A 22,758-nucleotide genomic window follows, 5' to 3' on the forward strand; every position below is an offset into this window, starting at 1 on the left:
AGCAGCTGAGCAGCGCGTCTTATTGGTGTGGCCATCGCATAGCATAGCGCTCAGATTTATGCTTTGTAATTTTTTCCCTATAAGCTTGTATATATATTGGTACGTATATATGGCCATATGAGCTATGGTTTAGTTTGTTTTAGCGTAGTTTGCTCAGCCTCCTAATCTGTCCTTATCGGCTGATCATATATAATACTCCATCCGTTCCAAATTATAGGTTGTTTTGACTTTTCTAGATGCATAGATATTATTATACATGTAGATATGTGGTATATCTAAATGCATAACAAAGTCTATAAATCTAATAAAACCAAAACGACAGCGGAGAGAGTAAATATAAAATGTTGGATATATTTGAGGGGAGTATACAACGAACAACGGCATGTTGCCATGCAAAATTAACCCATGGATGGCAATGTCAATATGTCATAGATACAGGTAGGTATTGTTAGCCTTAAAGTGAATAAAATTTTGGTTACGTCTTTGATTTGGTTGAGATCAAAATCTGGTAAGACCGGTTGGGGCTTAAAATAAGCAATTGCGTATTTTTGTTTTGTTTTTTTAGGCCGTATTTTTGTTTTTAATTGACATGTATTTCTCTCGTTTTAAATAGAAAATGATTATATTTTGGTGGGGAAAAAACATTGCATGGTAAAATTGGTTAGGCCATCAGCCCATCAGCGTATCCGTCCCCAGTGGTCCACGGAGGCTCCTATCTGGCTTTCGTGTGCCAGATAGGGAGGATGGATTAGAGGGCCATTAAGCCCACAACCGCCGCCTCCTTCCCCACCGCTTCCTCTTCTTCCCCGCGAGACTCCACCGCCCGCCCCTTCCTCCGCCGCCCCGGCCGGCGGCAGCCGCGCCGCCCGGCCACAACCCACCGCTGCCCCCTCCAACCCGCCCGGTGGCACTCCTCCTCACCCTCGCCGCCAGCCCCTTCCACCGAATAGCCACCTTCTTCTTCCCTAGGCTTCCCGGCCGCCACAGCGAGCGCCGCCCGCCCACCAACCACCGCTGCCCCCTCCGGCCCGCCCTTCCTAATCCGGCGGCGCTACTCACCCCCGCCACCGGCCACTGCCCACTGGATGGGCGCCGCCTCGCCTCCGCCACGGCCAACCTGCCACCTCCACTAGGCCTCCGCCCCTGCCAGCCTCCTCTTCTAAGGCCAGATAGGATTGGCGGTGGTCCACTGCTCCAGTCTCCAGTTGGCCCAAACCAACCGGAGATTCTTTGGTGACTGAGTTGGGGCCTTTGGTCGTAAACGGCGCCTCTCCGTTCTCCGGCGGTATTCACACAGGTCTCAAACCGCAGAGCAGGGAATCGCGGCTCCCGACGCGCGCAAACGTCCCTCTGGTCGCTGCTCGGCTTGGTCACCGGCGGCGGCATCAGTATCTTTGACTACAGGCACGATGAGGATACCAATGGACCCGGCAATTGGAGTCCCTGTCCAGCCAATAGCTGAATGCCGGAGCGGATCCTCTGTCAGATAGTCCGACTCCAGCCGCCTTGGTTGATCAGGTTTCAGGAGCCGAATTCAGTGAACTCCGGGGTATTTACTCTTTACCAGCTTTGATTGGGAGAGGAAGAATGTTATGTGCATACGGTCTAATCCTGGTTGCGGCCTTTTGCGGCTCGTGGACATTGCGGCTCGCGGTCAGATGCCACCACCAAAATTTCAGGCCATGTGAGGACAGCTAGCATCACGGCATCTGTACGCACTAGTAGCTTGATCATCCCTCAGCCTCGTTTCGAAGTACATTTCTAAAGGCACGTGTTTCAAATACAAGGCCCTAACCAGCGTCATTATTATGGCAAACCAACTGCACCGTCAAATACTGGGAGAGGCGGAGAGCGGATGCGATGGCCCGGTAAATTTCCAGCGGGCGGTACACACAGTACACATTCAGCAGAGATGATTTACCACCAAAGGTAAGAGCTAATAAGTCACAGTGAGACAGTATATTAGCAGAGTCGGTAGCGGGTAAGCTTCTGGTCATACAGATGAGCTTGCCTTTCAACTATCAGGTGCTTGTGCTTCAGCATCGCTAAAAAGGGGTTAAGCTGACCTACACATCTGCATAGGAGAGGACCGTGGAAAAAGGTCCCAGGCAGAGGAAGTAGGTCTATCTCACAAGTGCAAGAAACACCGGTTACTTTTGCTAGAAGCGATCATCGCTCCCAGAGAATGAAAGAAGTAATGAAGCAATGGTGAATTGTTTTGTCATTTGTGGATGGATAGCTCATGGAGATGAGCCATGTCAGGGTTGGACGTGCCGCACACCTTCTCTAGGGGATCCTTGCAGCGCCTCTGGAGTTCCAGGTACCTGTCAAGGTTGAAGTTCTGCCTCTGGATCAGCTTCTTCTGCCGAGACTCGAACATCCTCTCCATGAAGTCACGGTAGGTCGGGTCCCTTGACGTGATGAGGAAGTAGGCATACCCCACAACCAGGCCCGTCGTGGTCGTGAAGAACGTGATGGGCTCCATGACGTCCCAGGAGAACTCCCAGAACGTGAGCCTGAAGAAGAGGCCGACCTGGGTGATCAGGAAACCCAGGCCAGACCAGAGGATGCGCCGGACTTGCTTGTGCGCGAGCTTGTTGATGTCTTCAAGTTGAGCCTGGAGCTGTTTGAGCTCTTCCTTCCCCGGATCATTCTCAGGTGTCAGTGCAAGGGGCATAGCTTTCCTTACAAGATCCACAATCTGTATAAAACAAGAGGAATTAGCATCTGCCAATGGTAAGTATCTGCTAGTGTTAGGTAACTGCTTATGTAAGACCACAAGACAACAATCCAAACCTATATTGATAAGAACCAATTGAGAAATTTAAAGGTAGGAATTTCAGCATATGTGGATATGCCATAGTCCTAATTTGTGTTTCAGTTTGCTACACCATGTACCACTGTCAATGAGAAATTGATTGGCAATATCCTCAAAATCAACCTACAATGTGTCTGATCCTAAAAGGATGAACTTAAAAATAACAAAATAATGTGCAAGAAATATGCAAGAGCGTGTATACTTTTCAAACACAAAATGTGCAAGGCAATGGAAAGTAAAAATGATTTAAGAGTATACTAGAAGATCCTTTATGTGAAACTTCATGCTTTTGTTCCAAATATTCAGTAGACAATTGCTAATTTACATCCAGCACCATCAACCTGAATGAGGAATGATAGTTAAAGTTTGCTTATCTGCCCCTTAGTTCACCTTGCCCCAAGGCATCAAATTGCACATCACGTGACACAAAGAGGCTTGAGATTACTTTAAGCATTAAACAAGAAAGAAACATAGGACAAAACATTGTGAAAGCAATCAACTGTCAAGCAAATAGCTTTCCTTCATCACCGAGATCCCCACTATTGAATTTCTATCACACAACAAACTTTATGCACAGCAGACTGGTAGGTGGTAGCTTAATATACAAAACAAGCAGTCTAGACAATGGACAGTGCATCATGTGCCACAAGCCACTCGGCCCATCCTATACGAGATAACAGAAACAAAGATAGAGGCAGTGCAAAGGGACACACTCACATACTAGCCTCTCCAGGGCATATGGCCCATCCTGTATGAGGGAGCAGATCGAATAAAAGTAGAAAAAGTAGAGGCACCATTCGATGCTTTTACAAGCAGATGAATTCCTCCCTATGGAAGAAAACCAGATGACTTTTTGCACTGGTGTGGCCGGTCCGCCGGTGTGAGCACCCGAGAGGGGCACGACGTGAGCCACCAGTCCCCACCACCACCTAGGGGCCGCCGCGTCCACAAGCATACTGATCACCTTTCACCCTAGAAAGTGCCACATGCAAGTGGATGGCTTCTAGTCTAAACAGTACGGCCACGAGCCCGCGTATATCTTCAATTCTCAAAGGCCAATTCAATTCTAGTCTAAACAGTCCCGATCAGCAAGTTCAGCACAAACTGCACTATGAATCTTTTATTTTTTTGTTTGAAAAGTTACCGCACTATGGATGTATACGTCGAAGGGCAGACGCAATTTGAACGAGTGAATCTATGGACCATCGGTACAATTTGTAGGTGATGTAAACATTAACCATCGCTTGTACTTCGAGGAAGCTGACCAAACCCCACAGGCCACCATCTACCTATGAATTCACGGATCTGTACTTGAGCTGCTCACCGCGCCCACGCCCTGAGCCTTGACTCCGTGAGCACCATGCTCGGCGGAATGCTTCGCCGGGCAAAATTTCCGATTGGTCGAACAAATTCTTCAATGCGCTCCTTGGTTGCATCGAAAAATAAAAATGCCTTCCGGGATAGGTCCCGAGGTCGGCATGGACTGGCCGGTGGGTCATACGACTAAGTTAACCGCGACCGAACAAACAAACCGATCACCGGCGGCGAGGAGCACGGGTAGAACGGCGGCCGGCGGGAACCCTTGAGGAACCGCCGGCCGGGGGAACCGAGCCGCGAAGGCACGAACCCAGCGAACCGAGGCCGCGAGCGAGAATATTATAGAGGGTCATGAAAGGAGGAGGGGGGGGGGGGGGGGGGGGGGGGGGGGGGGGGGGGAGGAACGGAGGAGATTGCGGCAATGCGAGCTTACCTTGTCGGGCTGGAGGTAGACCCTGTCGCGGAAGAGCAGCACGACGCCGGCCTCGTCGAGCGCGCCCGCGAGCGCGGCGGCCTCGGCGCGCGTCCTGGCCGCGCCGGCGTCCTGGCACGCGCGCAGCAGGTCCGCGTACGGGATCACCTCCCCGTCCCCGAGCCGCCGCTTGAGCGCCTCGACGTTGGCCAGCCGCATCAGCCTCCGCGCCTCCGCCGCCGTCACCTCCTCCTCCCCGTCCCTCCTCGGCGCCGCCTCCTCCGCCGCCGCCGCGGCCCCCGGGAGTGACGCGAAGCCGCGGCGGGGCCAGCAGCGCTCGAGCGCGCACGGCGGCGGCGGGGCCCACCGGCGGGGAGCGCCGGCAGCGGCCCCGCGCCCGGCCGCCGAGGCGGAGGCGGCGCGGAGGAGGGAGCGGGACACGCGCCACATTGACATCGGGTCGTGTCGGTGCCTCTCGGCCTCTCTCTCGCTCTCTCTTTTCTCAGATGCCGCGTGTGGTGGGTGGGAGGGAGGCGAGGGAGAGATAAGAGGGGTGGAGGTTGTCAAAGCGGGAGGAAGGCGGAGCGCGAAGTATGGAGAAGTGAAGGGGGAAGCGGAGGCGAAGACGGCGAGAGGAGCGGAGGCAGGGGAAGCCGGGAAGGGGAGGCCGCGTTCGCGTTGGGCTTATTTTTGGAGAGGAGGGCCCTTCTTTCCTTTTTCGTCCGCCTTGGCTGATGGCAGGTACTGCCTGCGCACTGTGCTTCTGGGTGGGTTCCGCCTTCCCTGTGCACAAAAGAGGGAAGAGCATGTAGCATGTTGGTTTTCGGAAGCTGCTTGCCTGGGCCTATCATCATCACGTTTGACGAAAGACCACTTGCCTGTCGGCTGCCCGTGGCTGTTCTTCTTCCTCGCCATTCAAGCGAGATCTGCTAGAGCACCTCCCTCGCCTGGTGCTTCCACCGCCGACCGAGCTGCCATCCTCCCACCGCCACAAACCAATTCAATTTCTCACCCCGCCACCTACCTCGCCCACCAGAGGTCCTCCGCTATCCGGCGGCCAGCACCCTCATCGGCTCGCTTTAGCCGCCCTCAACTCACCTCCTTCATCGGGCTGCCCGCCGCCCTAGCCATCCCTCTAAACTCGTCAGCCATTGAATTCCCAAACCCAAAAACCCCAAATCCATAAGGTCGCCGCCCTCCACCGCCGGCCGCTCTGCCCACCTCCCGTCATGGCTACCCCCGCCCTCCTCTCCCAAAGCTCTGCTCCTAATATTTTCACTTACCCAATTTAAATGTTGTTAATATTTTATGGAACATTCATTGTTAAAAAAGAATATATTCACTTACCTAAGTACAAGTTTATTTTAGAGATAGTTCTATTGTTAAAAAATGAAAATAAGCAAAAACGATCACCTCCTTTTATGGACACTTCATGACCGAACACATACGGAGTCCTGTTATTAAGAAATAATGGAAAGCGCTGGTGTATAAACAAGACGGTTTAGGTAGCTGTAGCAACAAATTCGGATTTATATTGAAATGGAAAGAAAACTATATAATCTACCATTGAATTTTACGCAAATTTCTTATAAGCCCCTCATTTTATTTTACCATCAAGTCTACAAGACTAGGAAGGCCTCAAAAGTCAAACGCCTCCTGTCTCCTCTTCTTCTTTTTTATCTCGGTATATGATTTATATAATTTGACGAAACGTGAAAATTTGGTTAATAATAAATCAAATTCTATTGTACATTTAATACTTCACAGATCTTAGTACAATATTGACTTTGCAGCAAGAGATGATATATTATAAAATAATAGTATTTAAAATAATTTTGAAGTTTTTTTTAAAAAAAATCCGTACTCAGCACAATATGTCATCCTGCTAGATCAACTGGGGAACTAGCCCGAGCATCCGATTCTACAGAAGAAGCGCGGCAGTGCCGCGTGGTACCTTTTCAGAGTTCGCGGCAGAGTAAATGGAATTTGCGTACACACTGAAGAAAACCCAGGGGACGCAGACGCAGACACGCTCCTGGTGGAGGACAAAACAAACGAAAACGAAAGGGAGATCCGTCGGCCAGGTTCAGAGGCTTTCCTTACCTAGGAGGAAAAAGGTTAACCAAAATCAAAAAGGACGAACCTTGTTCTTGTTCTTCTGATTTTATTCTTCCATTGTCGAGAATGAACGAGGACACGGCACGGTGGGGCGGCAACAGACGCCGACCCGGACGCGCTTGAGCCCACCGCGCCCCGTGGTCGACACGTCGTGGACGCGGCGCCTGTCGCGCAAGCACGAACAGAGCAACCTGATGCGACGCGCCCAAGCGATCAGGCAGCTGAGCAGAGCAGTACCCCGAAGCGGAAGGTTGCTGCTGCTCGCCTGCCTCGTTGCCAGGGCTCGAACTAGAAACCCACTGGACCACAGCCCCGCTGCCATTTCTACCGGCGGGCGCGGGGGCAATGGGTCACCGACGGACCGGCTGCTAATCACCTTTTCTGAGATTCTCGGATTCTTTGTTTGGCAACCTTAATTCTAAATTGCAGAGCGTTTAATTTTTAGTACATAAATATTATTATGCATTTAGATATAGTGTATATCTAGATGCATAATAATATATATGAATCGAGAAAAGTCAAAACGACTCACAATATGGAATATATTGTGAATAAGCAGTACGTTAGATTTGTTAATTCCAAAGAGAAACTAATGTTAGATTTGTTAATTCCAAAGAGAAACTAATGGACCATCTGTTTACGTTCGTTTCCACAAACTGCACGTGCTCGTCAACAGTGCCGACCAAAGTCTCAAGATCTTCACCCTGGAGATTGAAATCAAGCCCCAAGGAATGAGTGGCCAAAATAATACTACTTCGTATACACTAGTCTACGTGGTGATGAGCATGGAATTGTTGCAAGAATTCAGAGTTGCAGGATGCAGACTTTGAATACAAGCTAATCACTTACCGCAAAATAATTACAGCTGTGAAATAATAGTGACCACAAGTACCCTTGTGTAAGTACAGAGAAGAATTAACTGTAGATCTAGAGAGAGAGATAATTTATACGAATAAAGTTAGAAGATGCTTCCTTCTAATCTGTTTTCCCGTTTTCACTGTGCTTCCTCCTCCTGGACAGGGTTTTCACCATTCCCTTGAGTATCTTCCAGAACCAAAACACGTTCATCACTGATACCGTCGATGGCACTGCCACCAAGCTGTAGAATCCTAAGGTGAAGATGGATCTCGCCTGGCAGGACGGCAGAAGCATCACACAAAGATGAAAAGGAGCGTCAGTTTTCATATACAGTTTCGTTTTTGCACTTTATATGTTAAATATACTTCCTCCATTTCAAATTGGGTCATTTTGGTTTTTCTAGATTCAAGCCAAAACGACATCCAATTTGGAACGGAGAGAGTATAACACATTTTTGCCTTTTCTGTTTAAGAAAACACCAATAAAATGGCTGAGGACAATGGAAATCCACACTTTTTTTGTCATGAGTGCACCGAACGCCATTGTAACAACAAACTAACTTCCTGTCACTGGATAACAAAAGTTCTACATAGCAATAGAAGATTATATCAACAATAGGTTTGCACGTTTCTTCTGTGGCATGCCATCATTGATGACCTGTTCTGTACAGACAGTTTTATAACTGCAAACATTTTCAGTGGCATAGGTCAAACCGTCTGAATCGGAATCCTACATAATTACAGTTCCTCGTATTTCAGTGTTTCTTTTCCACCTTTTTTGTTGAAGATTTTGCAGATTCATCGGATTGTTTTGTTATAGCATACTGTGGAACGAACTTTAAATTTAATAAAGAAATACTAATATCACAAGTCTAGGTCTAAAATTTTACATTCAATGGATAAATGGCTTTAAAATGCTGCCCTGGCTAACTTGTAAGTTGTAAGTATAGTGTGCCTCAGAAAAAAAATGGTAATGCCATAGATACCTGATCGTAGTGCAAATACATATGGGTGAACAGATACACGAATAATATTATCCGAGCAACCTGTAAGCCAACAAAAGATGCATTAATAGTTTATATTCAATGGAGCAAAAACTAACATTTAAAGAAATTGTTTAGGCTTTGTTTGGAAAGGGGGAGTCGGCATCCAAATATAATTTTGTATTGGATCACAAAAATTCCTAGATCATTTCCCTTATTAGTTTCAAATCCAAGTCATCAATGATAGATGTACCCCAGCTATCACAGTTTCAAAACAATTCAGAAGCATAGCAAGGAAGCTGCAGCTGCTCCTACAGAACACATTTGACATTTACATTTGATTTGTAATAATAAAAAGCATATAAATGCCTCTGTCCACGAGAAAGGAAAACACAAAAATATTAAAAAATTATTTTCACCAAACGCGATCAAAACTCTCCAAGGAAAACATGGAATTGACAGGGCTATTTTCGTGAGCTATGTTGTGTGTGTAGACAGCAGAAATAGTAAAAACAGTAACCACAGCTGACAGGGAACGTAAGTATACAATGCTCTAACATTTAGAGAAACCTTCCTGAGTTATAGGCACTATGACTGTTAGACTGTATAGAAAACTGGTTTAACTAAAACTATTGTACAAAATGGGTGATGAATCATGAGCATAGCCGCCATACCAGCCATCCAACAAATAGAGCCACGCCATTGTATAAGTAAAGGTTACAAGTCTTCTGGCCAGCAACATCCAGATACCTGCACAGATCATTACAATTTTAGAAAAAATGAATGCTAGTCTCAGTTCTTACTGAGCACGATTAACAATAAAGGACGTTACATTACCATCTGAGATTCACAAATGGAGTGGTGACTTCGGTGAAGAGGACCATGAGTATGTACATGTGTGCTTTGCCACTCAACAAAGCAAGACCAATTGCATACATGGAAAGTCCATGATGCAAGAGCTGAAACATCAATGTTGAAAAAATAACTCCTGACCTAGAGGAAATCACAACAGGGTAATTCCATTAAGACAGAAGGTGTGCTACAGAGTGATACTTACATACTCCTTTCCACCTAAAGAAGGAAAATACCATAGGATCATCGTCAAGTCTGTCAAAAAGTAACCAATTGAGACCTGTAGAGTTATATAGTAGGTCAATGCAATGTGTTCTACAAATATGCACGCTACACGCAACAATAGTTATCATCTGTATGCCAGTGGGTCATGGAGGAAAGAAGCAGAGCATACTAAAGAAATAAAACAGTTCTTAAGATATTTCTTGTAACAATTTAACAAGTCGAATGTCTGCGGACATAGGGAAATGAAGTTGAAGGCACAGCTTACCCCAAACATGGCATCAGATAACCATGATTTTCTATCAATTATTATGCCATTATTGACATCTTCATTAAAGAGATCAGAGACCATGACCAAGTAAAAAGAAATGGCAGCAGCAACCAATGCATGGAACGTAGAGAAACCCCTACCAAAAGGTGGTATCATGTAATCAGAATAAATAAACTAAAGCCAACAGCAATAATAAGAATAGTAATAGATAAAAGAACAAAAGTTGTGTCCCTGAATATCATACCTATTGTTCCACTCAACCTTTTGCATGTGACTTAACCTACTGTAACCTTTGAAGCACCGAGAGCTAACCTTGCGGGTCATCTCATATACCTATAAGGACAATGGTCAGTGTAATAAAGTATTACAAGAACTATTTTTTTCGATAGCTTCAAACAGCACTCTTGTTTAAGCTGGGTACTCAGAAGTAGAGCAGCGTTTTCACTTCAAAGATAGTAGTTGACAAAATAAGAGCAAAAATAACCAACATTGTTATGTGGGATGTGACCTAGGCCATACTCCCTTGTACGTGTAACCAGCAGCAATTTTATTTTATTTTTCCATACCCCTTTGGTGTCAAATTGTACCACCCAGTAATTTTTAAAAAGTAGCGCGTAATTTTAACAATGAAGTGCAAATGCAATGACCTTAGGTATGCAAAGCTTTGCTGATTACAGGGAGTTTAGTTGCCTCCTGGAACTTTTATCAAGTTTTTTTTATTTTGTAAATCCCAACAAAGCATATGAAACTTTCCTCTTTTTTCAGAGGAATTTACTTATCTCTTGAATAACTAAATCAATAAACACCATGAGAGATATGTGCTACGCATCCACAAGCAATCTCACATTGAAGTATTTGTCTATTTAAGAAATTTACTACCTTGCAAATATAATTGTTACAAGTTTGTATAATATTGATAGTTGATAGCACTTGTTACCAAAAATGTTTTATTCTTGACACCCTCCTTTTTAAAAAGAAAAAAGAAAAGAAATACTTTCCTGCGCGCCAACATGGAACACGACAAACAAAAGGAAAGAGAACCTGGAAACTGCAATGCTACCCAAACACAGTAAGGTCGACATCAAAGCTGCTGCCAACGAAACTTACACTGATACTAACGGCTCACTTAAAAGTAAATAGGAATCCAATATAATATCACAATTGTGCACTAAAGTATAAATACAGAGTTTTCACCGAAGCTTCTCATCCTGTGTAAAACGCCGAAATAACTCTTCTAGAAAACTATTCAACGTAATATTGTCCACAGACTTGTATTGCGCCTACAGCTACCCGTCCGGCATTGTAGAAGAAGGCGACTGGCACCTAGATCACTAGATGCATCATTGACCAGCGCTGATACGACCTGCATTGACCTTTTACCCAAAAAAGAGAATGCCGCTGATCTTTCTGTTCAACTACCAATATGGATCTTGGTTTCGTGGGAAGAGAGAGAGAGAGGGAGGGAGGTGGGTTTGGGCACCCCAGATAACACAAGAGCAGCAGGCACAACCAATAATCTCGCAAATTGACGAGGCTGAGTAAAGAAACCTTAAGAGCTGCGAGTTTGAAATTCAGCTAAGAGAGAAAAAAACTATGAAAGAGGAAGGGGCCAAGGCTAAGCGAGGAGAGCTTACAGCGCCGCATATGACGATGCCGGCAAGAACCGACGCCGGCCACAGAATCCGCTCCTGTGGACCGAAATTCGCGTCCATTCCTCCTCTATCCGCTCCGATCCACCAAAGAACAGGGGAGGCGAAGAACAAGCTACTGGATTGTGCACCGAACCCACTCCAGGAACCCTGCACTCCCGGACTCGTCTTTTCAATCTTCCTTATCTAAGCTTGACAGAGGCTCAGGAAGCAGAGTTGCTGATAAGCTTCGAGGATCGGTACCTGGATAGGACAGATTGGGCCGGGACTCGCCGCGTACTCGTTGCCGCCGCTTGCCCGTGCGATGCGCTCCTCTCTCTGCTTCGGGGTTTTCTTTGCAGCTCGGCCTCGCTCGAGCGTGGAGGGAGCCTCCGGTTTTAAAAGCGGGGGTGGGTTCCCCGCACGAGGGGACGAGGGCGAGGTGCTCGGCTAGCTCGGCTGGCTGGGACCTGGGAGAACCACGACTCCGCGACCGCGAGGAGACGAGGCAAATAACGTCATCGCGTGGACGGGACACCGACCGCCAGCCGATCAGGTTGGGTTGGTTGCACGGGTGCGGTGGGAAAACAAACAAAAAAAAACAACAACAAGAAGGTTCCATGATCCAAGCCTTCCTGGATCGGTGGTGTAGTGTCTTGTGTCCACGGAGGAACGGTGCACGCCGTGCCGTACGATCAGTTTCCTGACCACGAGGCGGCGGTTCGTTACGTGATTTTCCAGCCAGCCTCACATGAGATCTGGCTGGACACATGAGGCGTCGGGGACCAAGGAGCGATGAATGCGTGCCTGCATGAAGCATGTCTGCATGTGACACGAAACCGTGCCAGCCAGTGTTGCAGTCTCATGCGATCGTTCCGAGTAGGCGCATATATGGCGAAACACATCAGCTGATTGGAAATAAGTTCTTTCCCATTCCCCGTCGTGAGGTCCAGTTTGATGCCCGTTCCCGGGTGTCCCGGTCCGTGAATTATCGCCCGTTCATTCATTCCGTCCTTGTGATCTCGATGATTACCGAGAGAACGGAGCACTCACTAATAATTTTTCCGCGTATCAATAGTATCGTCCTAGGAGTCTAGGAGGGTTGGTTGTCACACTACTCTACGATCAGTTTTCCTTCCTCGCGAAAGCAAGAAATGCGATCGTGATTAGCCTGTACGTCCTGCAGCAGCGGTTCTCAGTTCCTGTCACGAGCGGATGGTTCTCCAGGTTTGCGTCTGCCATCAGCTGTGTGATACCCGCCGATCTCTTTCCCCTCCCGGTCGCTCTCCTCATCAATAAGCCACGCCTGCGCTGATGCCGACGGAAATCTGAAGTCGCCCAATTAAAGAGCGAGCGGGACGTTGCACATTCCGACCCCAACCGCGTTGTTTGTTTTCTCTCCGCGCGGCTCGACAAGAACAGGTCAACAGAATCTCGCGATCACAGGTTACGTTACGGACTAGACGAACGAAGTCCTGTAGTTCTGCTAAGCTGGGCCACAAAGGACAGATTCCTGAAATGAAACCTGGATGTGGCCCAGGCGTCCCGTGCTCATCTCGCAGATTCTGCTGGTGATAGCGGGCCGTGTGCTACATCTCTGGCCCACTAACTCTGGTGCTTCACTGCTTCCTGCCATGCAGCTCACTTGGGTGCCGACCAATCGCAAGCAGACACGCACGCTTCGGCGCTCTTCTCCAAAGTCCCCGGGCAGCCAATCAAACGACGATACAGCGTCGCGAGCGATCCGTCCTCCATCTGTTTCTGCCGTTTGACCCATTCCCCCCACCGTCCGGTAGCGTCCACGCACGCCTCGAGCGGTCAAGCAAGCGTCGCCTCTATCGCTGCCACCGCCCCCCTGAAACGCAACTCGCGTGGCGAAGCAGAGAGCACGCGAGCCGGCGAGGAGGGAGGGCCGCGTTCCGGTGATCGCGAGAGAGGGCGGCGCTCGCCGTGCCATGCGCCAAGATGGACGCCATGCCGATCTCCGACGGTCTTCCGACGAACGTCACGGCGCAGATCCGCAACGTGACGCAGCCGAAGGCGTCGAGCAACGTGGTGTGCTACTCGCCGATGATGATCACCACCAACGGCATCTGGCAGGGGTTCAACCCACTCGAGTTCTCGCTCCCGCTCTTCATCCTCCAGACGGCCATCATCGTCGTCACCACGCGCGTCCTCGTCCTCGTCCTCAGGCCCTTCCGCCAGCCCCGCGTCATCGCTGAGATCCTCGTACGCGCGCGTCATCGATCTCTGCTCGCTTCTCGTATACGTAAAAATACACCCCCGGTGCATGGATTCATGTCTGTTGCGCGCAGGCCGGCGTGCTTCTGGGCCCATCAGTGATGGGGCAGATCGAGACGTGGGCGACCATGGTGTTCCCGCAGCGCAGCCTGCTGACGCTGGAGACGGTGGCGCACCTGGGCCTGCTCTACTTCCTCTTCCTGGTCGGCCTGGAGATGGACATTGACGTGATCCGGCGCTCCGGGAAGAAGGCGCTGTTCGTCGCCATCGCGGGGATGGCGCTGCCGTTCTGCATGGGCATCGCCACGTCCTTCATCTTCCGGCACCAGGTGTCCCGGAACGTGCACCAGACCTCCTTCCTGCTCTTCCTCGGCGTCGCGCTCTCCGTAACGGCGTTCCCCGTGCTTGCCCGCATCCTCGCCGAGACCAAGCTGCTCGGCACCGAGCTCGGCCGGATCGCCATGTCCGCCGCCATCGTCAACGACATGTGCGCGTGGATCCTGCTCGCGCTCGCCATCGCCATCTCGGAGGTGAACAGCGCCGCGCTCTCCTCCCTGTGGGTGCTCCTCTGCGGGGTGCTCTTCGTGCTCTTCTGCTTCTACGCCGTGCGCCCCGGCATGTGGTGGCTCATCCGCCGCACACCAGAGGGCGAGGCCGTCAGCGACATGCAGGTCTCCCTCATCCTCACCGGCGTCATGCTCGCCGGCGTCTGCACCGACGCCATCGGCATACACTCCGTCTTCGGCGCCTTCGTCTACGGGCTGGTCATCCCCACCGGCCCGCTCGGCGTGGTGCTCATCGAGAAGATCGAGGACTTCGTCACCGGCCTGCTCCTGCCGCTCTTCTTCGCCATCAGCGGCCTGCGCACCAACGTCAGGAAGATAGGCGACCCCATCACCGTCGGCCTGCTCGTGCTCGTCTTCGTCATGGCCAGCTTCGCCAAGATCATGGGCACCATCATCATCGCCGCGCTCTACACCATGCCGTTCCGCGAGGGCATCGCCCTCGGCTTCCTCATGAACACCAGGGGGCTCGTGGAGATGATCGTGCTCAACATTGGAAGAGACAAAGAGGTTCAACACGTTACTGATTGGGTACCACCATAACGAATGTGATTTCATTCTGATACGCGCCAAGTATGTTGTGTTGTAGGTGCTGGATGACGAGTCGTTTGCAGTGATGGTGCTGGTGTCGGTGGCGATGACGACGCTGGTGACGCCGGTGGTGACGGGCGTGTACCGGCCGTCGAGGCGCCTCGTCGGATACAAGCGGCGGAACCTTCAGCGCATCAGGCACGACAGCGAGCTCCGGATGCTGGCCTGCGTGCACACCACCCGCAACGTGCCGTCCGTGCTCTCTCTGCTGGAGCTCTCGAACCCGAACAAGCGCTCCCCGATCTTCATCTACGCGCTCCACCTCGTGGAGCTCACGGGCCGCGCCTCCAACATGCTTGCCGCCGCGGCGGCCTCCGCGTCCAAGCAGAGCCGGAGCGGCACGGGTTCCTCCCTGCCGCCCGTGACGGAGCACATATTCAACGCCTTCGAGAACTACGAGAGACACACAGGTCACTGCAGTACAATTTTCTTCACAAGGATCATCAAAAAAGGGAAATTTTGGTTATATACTGACGCAGAGCATTTTGCTTGTGTGCCGCAGGAGGTGTGTCCATCCAGACGCTCGCGGCGGTGTCGCCGTACCAGACGATGCACGAGGACGTGGCCGTGCTCGCCGAGGACAAGCACGTGTCGCTCATCGTGGTCCCGTTCCACAAGCAGCAGACTGTGGACGGCGGCATGGAGCCGATCAACGCGCACGTCCGCGGCTTCAACGAAAGCCTCCTCTCCACCTCCCCGTGCTCCGTCGCCATCCTCGTCGACCGCGGCCTCAGCGCCGCCGCGGCGCGGATGGCCACCGAGCACCACGTCGCGCTCTTCTTCTTCGGCGGGCCCGACGACCGCGAGGCGCTCGCCTACGCGTGGAGGATGGTCGAGCACCCAGGCGTCACCCTCACCATCGTGCGGTTCCTCCCTCCCGACTACAGGACGCCCTCCGTCTCCGGCTCGTCCTACCGCCCGTCGCCGGCCGACGCGGACTCGCGCCACATCACCATCAGCACGGAGGGCAAGAGCGAGCTGGAAATGGACGAGGACTACCTCAACGAGTTCCGGACGCGCAACCACGGCAACGAGGCCATCTCCTACTCCACCAAGATAGTGGCCAACAGCGAGGAGACCGTGGCCGCCATCCGGAGCATGGACAACAACCTTCACGAGCTCTACATCGTGGGCCGGCGCCCCGGCCAGGCCGGGTCGCCGATGACGGCGGCGCTCGAGGACTGGATGGAGAACCCGGAGCTGGGGCCCATCGGGGACATGCTGGTCTCGTCCGACTTCTCCATGGCGGTGTCGTTGCTGGTGGTGCAGCAGTACGTGGTGGCCGGGGCGCCCGCCCCGGTCCCCGCGCCGGCGGCGAGCAGCGACCCGGTGCGCCAGTACCTGAGCAACGCCAACCAGCGGCCGGCGGCGGCGGCGTCCGCGGCGTACCGTACGAGCGCGGCGTCGGCAGCAAATAGTAGGTGGTCTGGCTCTGCTGGCACCGTAGGCTTCTGAGGAGGATTGTTGTACGTTCCTAGCTTTTTTAAGGCATGCAGCTAGGTCCTTCACCGTTCTGATTCAGGAGGTTTTATTTGTTTGTGTAGTGTATACTGCTGTATTTTCGATCGTTTTATTCAGGAGGGTTGTATCTCTCAGTTCCGACAGTGATCAACTAGCTCTGAACCGCATGAATCACTCGGGTTATACGTTGCTAACTTTTGTCTACAGAAGTTCGACCGTAAGGTCATGAATTGATCCACTCAAGATGTCATAGAATTCCTCACGTAGCAAAGGAAATTACTCGAATAGATCGAGATAGAGATGTAGCATTTCAGCATTTGTGGAGACTGGAGAGGGAAAATGGAGCAATTTTAATTTTGGGCCGGCCCGATGAGATGGCCTGCTCACTTGTTGGCCCATTATACGTTGGGCTATTTTGTTAGGCTGGAAGCTTGGGAGCCCAACAACGTCTTTAATTTGTCCCTGACGTTCCTCCACAAGACTGCTGTCTGTCTGTCATGCTTAAACACACAGTTTTTTTTTATCAGCAATTCTGTAGTACATTGAATGACGCATTCTTAATTTGTGTTTGCTGCTATGCATGGTTTATGATGTAAAACAGTCTCACACTGCGCGTCACGAGCTTTCTATAATCCTTTAATTTCGTAGTTGAACCAAACTCCGCAAGATCCAATAGCATGCCCATACTGGAAGTCACCTTTTTATCTGTCCATTTCAAAGGGCATCGAGCCATCAACAGTGGCGAGCCAGCGGTGGGTCAGGAGGCTCAAGCCTCCCTTGAGTCTACCTTCTATTTTTGAGGAGGAAGGAGGAGGAGGAAGAGGGAGGAAGAAAAAGAATCGTCTAGGGTTCATGGCGGGCTCCACCGCTGGCCCTCAAGTAAAGTCACCTCGGTAACACTAGAGCTTTATAACTTTTTTCTTTTATCGAGCCCCTCAAGCTTAACCCTGATATTACGCCCGCACGTCCCAACGAAAGCATCAGTACGTATAAAACTAACAACAAAAGATCTCACAAAAGCGCTACACGTCCCTAGCTGCTACCACCACAGTCCTGAAATGAAAAATACTGATCCCAACATGAGATGCTCCGCTCCTATCCATCTCTGCGGCGTCACTAACCGCAATCTTTCTTGGATCGCCAACCCCCTGGCCCCCGGCGGTCGCATGATTGCCCCGGCTCCCACATGGCTTGTCCCTCTCCTCCCCGAGCTGACCCAGCTGGGGCCAGCACCACTGCACCAGGCCCAAGCCACCAAGCAGCCTGCGCTGTGTGTGATGCGCAGGGCAGCTACGCGGCCGAAGCCGAGTGCCCTGCGATCACGGGCGTGCCACTGTGCCAGTGTCCCTCTAGCACCCCATCACCGATCGGCCCGAGCTGGACACTGTAGCCGCCGCCCCAGCCCCCCGTGGCTACATGGCGATCGTTGCGGCACGCAGGCTACAGTCCCCACCCGGCCATTTCAAAAACGAGGGGGAGCAGCGCAATGTGCGACCGCCCAGCCGAACGGCGGGTGGTCCGTCCGTCCTCTCTCTCCATGCAACTCCACGCCGCGCTCGGTTGGGTTGGGTCGCGGAGAGCGACGGTGTCGGGGCGGAGGCCGAGCCGCTGGGGACACCACCTGCCTGGTTGTCCGCGCGGATCGGAGGCAGCTAGCACCACTGGTGGGCACTTGATTAGGGCCTTTGGCGAGAGGGGCGGCCTGCCAGACAGGAGGAGGACACCATGATTAGTGGCGATGATGCGATTTTAAGCTGTGCGTATTAATCCCCGTGTCCCCCCCCCCCCCCCCCCCCCCCCCCCCCCTGTCAGCTTCGAAGCCACGGACGACGGTTCGGCAACCCTATGCGAGAGAGGACGATCGAGAGCGACCTCGTGGCGCCTTGGGGGCTTGCAGCTTCGAGTCATCATGGTGTCGGGTACATGGCTATGGTCCTGCGTGCCCTGGCGGGGAGGGCGCCTGCATTGGTCCTGACTCCTGAACAAAAGCTCAACATGGGGGAACGGGGGATGATGGACGTACCGAGAGTGATCATCGTAGGCGCGAGATTGAAAACTACGGGCATCTTTCGAAAAAGGTTAAAGGCCTTGAAAGGGGACGACACTGGTGTGCTACCGATACTCGAGCACAGGGTCTACATGCATCGGTAGTGGGCAGCAAGGGATGATTTTGGTAACGTAGCGTGCGCCATGGTAGCTGTGTACTATTTTAGGAATTGACTCTGTGCTTAAAGAGCCAAGGTTTAGTGGGTGGGTGTGTCTCCTTAAGCTTAAGCAAACATCTGTTTCAAAGCAGGACGATCTTTGGTAGGGCATGTGGTGGCATTGATATGATAAAGGATATAAAATCTAGAAGGTGGTGCATGCATGTTTTTTTAAGGACAAAATGAGGAATAATACTATTGGCTTGCAATGTGCTTAGCTTTAACTTCCTTCTGCAAGAACCATAGCATGTTTCAAGCTCTCAGCTCACAAGTATAGCAAAGTGAAATTCTCGATTGTAGGGGGAAAAAAGCCTTAGTGGCTTAGGTTTGCACATCACTCGCATAGATCAAACAACTAAATTATCTAAACAATCAGCTAGTATAATGACGTATATGTGCACTTTATATACAACTTTTGCATAACATATATCATTTATATGATCTGCTGATGTGGAAGTGAGACTGCAGAGATGGAAAATAAATATTATGTGAAAAAGCACGGATAGTTTGTTAGCTACAATTTTTTGTAAGGTCAATAATTGTCTGCCACGAAAAAAAACAAATAGACATTTTTATTTTCAACTCTCTTGCACCAGCCTTGATATCTTGAAATTAAAGTTGAAATATTTGATTAGATTCTTCCAACACACCTCTTACATCATATGGCCCTTATAATTCGATTGATTAGGCCTGGAATTGTGGACAAAATCATTGTGCTAGCTAGCTGTGGGCACGAACCGAGATCTATACCAACGCCGTCGCTCATCTCCGTCGTCGAGCATCCTAGCTACCAGCAGAGGATCGCTACACCTTTCGATGGGTGGGTGGCACGTCAGTATACGTCGTGTACCTACTGATGATGGCACAGTTTGGTACTTGGTAGTCCCCTCCTCTTGCAATGACTAGACGCTACTTGTTAGCACGATTATTGTGAATTCTTTTCTTCCTTCGAAAGAAATTATTTAAACATATAATCAGCACGGGGCTTACCCCCTGTTTCCTAACAGTACATACAAGAACTCTGAGTCCATCTGTTGCGTACACGTCAAAATCATGGTTTAAATTAAACAAATTTAACTAAATCTACTGCATGCTTGGAGGGGGCACGAATTGAAGCAAGTCAATAAGAAAAGCTATAGCATGTGGGTCAATCCATAGTTCCGTACCACAGGGAAATTATATCATCTCATTGCTCGCACCAGAGTAAAAGGGAATAATTATCAGTATCAGGGAGTAATAAGAATGATATCGCTCGGTATGTAAACCACATGTTGAGGCTTCAGAGCCAGGTGTGGAGGAAGATATCCTAGAATACTGGCAGAACAATATAATTGCGGAAATCCTGTCCCTGGACGTGGTCTTGTTGACCGATGAAAACAATCATTTTCTACTTTCAGCTTGTAAATCGAATAACATCATCCCCGCCCCCTCTGCTCCAATCCCTCGCCTCCACGTGTCGCTTAGTTGCGCTGAACATGTTTCGATCACGTAAGCCTAGCATTGTTTACACCTTCATCTAGCCTAATGACAAGAGTATCTCATAATTGGTATGAAGACAATGCAGCCTAACTAAGTTTATCACGAACGCAACCAGCCAATAGCGTACGTGCAGATGGCTCCAAACCTAGCTGAAGACTTTGTTTAGTTTAATTTCCCTCGAATCAAAAAAAAATCAGGATAATGAAGTAAAGAATAGTGTAAAATTAAATACTTAATAAACCTGCTCCCACGTAGGCCGGCTGCAGCAAAGCTAAGATGGTCAGCGACGTCCCGGCCGGATGCAGCCGAAACTAATGTTCGGTACTCCGATCCTCGTCCACAGCCATACCACATATAGAAAACACCCGCTCAACTTGGTAGTATATCATTGGATGCATGGTAGTAGCATCGTTATCCAGATTTGCTATCACATTTACTCACCGCGCTCGCTCTGATCCCGGTAGGAATCAACACCAATGTGTTCAAATCTTATACTGCAACAATAATAATAATAATAATAATAATAATAATAATAATAATAATAATCCTAAAACAGTAAATCATTTTCCATAGAATTCAGCCGACCACACGCGAGCTGCTAGTAGGTTGCGTTGGGCTCGGAGCTAGCTGCATTATCACCTGCGCGTCTCCATCAGCCATTTCATCAGGCGGTCAAGGAAGAATTTAACTAAAAGGGGAGCGTCCCCATCAGCCAGCCGCCTCGCTCCAAACGCGCTACGCGCGCGCTGCCTCTCCCTCTCTGCAGTCGTACTAGCCAACTTCTACCCGCCCCGCCCAAGTCCTGGCCGGCCGCCGCGTGTCCCCGACCCCCCAGCGCGGAGCTATCCAGTCCAATCGATTTCTTAATTTCTATGGCGCAACCGCAATCTCCCGAGCATAATGAATCATTAGCGTCCAAATCGAGCCGGTGCCGCGTCCACGTTCGCTGCGTAATCGCATGCAGGTGCATTATCGCCGCCGAAGATAAACTGCAAGCCAAAAAAACAACTCCTGGTCGATCGATCGATCGACGTAATCTACCGCACATTTGGCACGCAGGAAACGTTTCGGATGATTGGCCAGAATTCCGTTCGATCGGATAGATCGATCTCGAACTGTTCCGAATCGTTGCGCTCGATCTCGCGTCCACAGAAATTTAGAATTCTTTTGGATGTCGCGTCGTTTTAAGCTGCACAGTTGCTCGTGTGCCCTACCCAAGATTGTTATGGATCCGCGCGGCAGGGTACGCGAATCATGCACGCACCCGGTGTTGCTTTGGCTAAAGCGGCGGGAGGCCATAATTCGGGGGAGGCCGTTATGAGTTGAGCCTGATCCGAGCTCTTCGCCGGCATCCCATGTCGTCACCGTGGCCCACGCACGTCAGGGGGAACATGCCTTTGCTTGTTGGCTTGCCGCTGTATATATACCAGCCTCTCCGTCCTACCCCTCTACCAGCCTCAGAGCCACCAAGACCTAGCTGCCTATAGCTAGCTAAGCCTGACCGATACTCAGCAACCACCTGAGAGACTCCAGCTCCGATCCTTTCCTAGCTTCCGTGTCTTGATCTGCTCTCCGATCCGGAGGTTGATCGATCGCCGAGCTACAAACAGCTAGCCAGCCAGCGCGCGCGCGATGGCGAAGGTCCACCCCAACGTGCTGCCGTCGCCGGCCGAGAGAGCCGCGGCGGCGGGCGAGGAGGAGCCGACGTCGCTGACGGTGTGGCGCAAGTCGCTGCTGTTCAACTGCAGGGGGTTCACGGTGTTCGACGCCAAGGGCGACCTCGCCTACCGCGTCGACAGCTACGACGACGCCGAGGCCGAGGTCGTGCTCATGGACCCCGCCGGCCGCCCGGCCTTCACCGTGCGCCGCAAGCGCCTCAGCCTGTCTGGCGAGCAGTGGCTCATCTTCGCGGGCGAGGAGGCGCGGCGGCCCGTGTACGCCGTCAAGCGCGGCGGCGGCGGCAAGTCCATGGCGCGCGTGGCGCCGCAGTGCGCCGCCGGGGCGCCCTTCGAGGTGGAGGGGTCCTACGGGCGGCGGCGCTGCGTGGTGTACGACGGCGAGCGCCGGGCCGTCGCCGAGGTGCAGCCCAAGGAGGCCGTCGGCACGGACGTGTTCCGGCTGGTGGTGCAGCCTGGCGTCGACGTGTCGCTCGCCATGGCCGTGGTGGTGGCGCTCGACCAGATGTTTGGGAGGCCGTCGCTCCTCAGGAGCTGGTCCTCGTAGATTCCTCCTGTTTTGCTTGTTCAGTACTCTAGACAGATTTTTGCCCCTGATCTTGGGGTTGTGAAGTATCGTTAGATGCTGATAATTCGATTGATCTGCCTGGCATCCCGGGCATGAGAGCAAACTCTGTTCTTGCCTGCCACAGCACCCTGGTCAGGCCGATTGAGATTTTTCTTTTACTCCACATCACATGAAATCCCTCTCGATTCTCTTTGGTTGTCCGATCCAACCAAAATCCGTGAGTCTTGTAAAGAGGGATGGAGATGTAAATATGTATACCGAGAAAAGGGGGGCAAAAAAGACTACTAGAAAACTTTTCTTTTTCTGGTTCCACTGCTGCATATCCGATTTTCCTTTTTTGAGCTGATGTATCCGATTTTCTGAACGTGAAATCTTGTCCCTTGTGCACTTCTACTATCTTCTTCGACGCTTGCGTCTTGATCCACTCGAGAGCTATTTTTGGGCACGTCAGGTTGTCGAAGCCAAAAGCAACCCTGACAGCGTCCTGCGTCGTCGTC

At 50.9% G+C, this 22,758-nt stretch overlaps 4 protein-coding genes across 5 annotated transcripts; 2 read left to right on the forward strand and 2 right to left on the reverse strand.

Moving 5' to 3' along the window:
- Positions 1-1,930: 1,930 nt before the first annotated feature.
- Positions 1,931-5,313, reverse strand: LOC117858899 (calcium uniporter protein 6, mitochondrial). Its single transcript, XM_034742055.2, has 2 exons — positions 4,569-5,313; positions 1,931-2,701 (listed from the first exon to the last, which is right to left on the reverse strand). The coding sequence occupies exons 1-2, from the start codon at positions 5,001-5,003 to the stop codon at positions 2,222-2,224; spliced, it is 915 nt and encodes a 304-aa protein (XP_034597946.1). The 5' UTR covers positions 5,004-5,313; the 3' UTR covers positions 1,931-2,221.
- A 2,143-nt stretch (positions 5,314-7,456) lies between these two features.
- LOC117855425 (uncharacterized) lies at positions 7,457-11,974 on the reverse strand. 2 transcript variants are annotated; one of them, XM_034737776.2, is made up of 9 exons: positions 11,743-11,974; positions 11,485-11,649; positions 10,095-10,183; positions 9,848-9,986; positions 9,594-9,637; positions 9,343-9,498; positions 9,180-9,255; positions 8,509-8,568; positions 7,457-7,796 (listed from the first exon to the last, which is right to left on the reverse strand). In XM_034737776.2, the coding sequence occupies exons 2-9, from the start codon at positions 11,560-11,562 to the stop codon at positions 7,641-7,643; spliced, it is 798 nt and encodes a 265-aa protein (XP_034593667.1). In that variant the 5' UTR covers positions 11,563-11,649; positions 11,743-11,974; the 3' UTR covers positions 7,457-7,640. The 2 variants fall into 2 exon arrangements, with proteins under 2 accessions (XP_034593667.1, XP_034593669.1); XM_034737778.2 differs by having other exon boundaries at positions 9,343-9,464; positions 9,563-9,637; positions 11,743-11,970.
- Positions 11,975-13,443: 1,469 nt separating this feature from the next.
- LOC117856526 (cation/H(+) antiporter 15) lies at positions 13,444-16,399 on the forward strand. The gene is made up of 4 exons (XM_034738869.2): positions 13,444-13,707; positions 13,794-14,792; positions 14,872-15,283; positions 15,376-16,399. Exons 1-4 carry the CDS (start codon positions 13,444-13,446, stop codon positions 16,326-16,328), a joined length of 2,628 nt encoding a protein of 875 aa, XP_034594760.1. The 3' UTR covers positions 16,329-16,399.
- A 4,871-nt stretch (positions 16,400-21,270) lies between these two features.
- Positions 21,271-22,573, forward strand: LOC117855400 (protein LURP-one-related 8). Its single transcript, XM_034737739.2, has one exon. It carries the CDS (start codon positions 21,650-21,652, stop codon positions 22,238-22,240), a length of 591 nt encoding a protein of 196 aa, XP_034593630.1. The 5' UTR covers positions 21,271-21,649; the 3' UTR covers positions 22,241-22,573.
- The last annotated feature ends 185 nt before the right edge of the window (positions 22,574-22,758 follow it).

This window comes from Setaria viridis, chromosome 5 (genome assembly GCF_005286985.2).
Source record: "Setaria viridis chromosome 5, Setaria_viridis_v4.0, whole genome shotgun sequence".
NCBI classification, from domain to species: domain Eukaryota; kingdom Viridiplantae; phylum Streptophyta; class Magnoliopsida; order Poales; family Poaceae; genus Setaria; species Setaria viridis.

Bases quoted from the DNA above. Each gene is read 5' to 3' on its own strand.
- LOC117855400 (XM_034737739.2), top strand. From the start codon at position 21,650: ATGGCGAAGGTCCACCCCAACGTGCTGCCGTCGCCGGCCGAGAGAGCC.
- LOC117858899 (XM_034742055.2), bottom strand. From the start codon at position 5,003: ATGTCAATGTGGCGCGTGTCCCGCTCCCTCCTCCGCGCCGCCTCCGCC. The intron at 2,702-4,568 runs GTAAGCTCGCAT...TGTTTTATACAG, and splicing joins TCTACCTCCAGCCCGACAAG to ATTGTGGATCTTGTAAGGAA.
- LOC117855425 (XM_034737776.2), bottom strand. From the start codon at position 11,562: ATGGACGCGAATTTCGGTCCACAGGAGCGGATTCTGTGGCCGGCGTCG. The intron at 8,569-9,179 runs GTATGGCGGCTA...GTTGGCTTACAG, and splicing joins CTCTATTTGTTGGATGGCTG to GTTGCTCGGATAATATTATT. The intron at 7,797-8,508 runs GTATCTATGGCA...CCGTCCTGCCAG, and splicing joins TGTATTTGCACTACGATCAG to GCGAGATCCATCTTCACCTT.
- LOC117856526 (XM_034738869.2), top strand. From the start codon at position 13,444: ATGGACGCCATGCCGATCTCCGACGGTCTTCCGACGAACGTCACGGCG. The intron at 14,793-14,871 runs GTTCAACACGTT...GTTGTGTTGTAG, and splicing joins ACATTGGAAGAGACAAAGAG to GTGCTGGATGACGAGTCGTT. The intron at 15,284-15,375 runs GTCACTGCAGTA...TGTGTGCCGCAG, and splicing joins GAACTACGAGAGACACACAG to GAGGTGTGTCCATCCAGACG.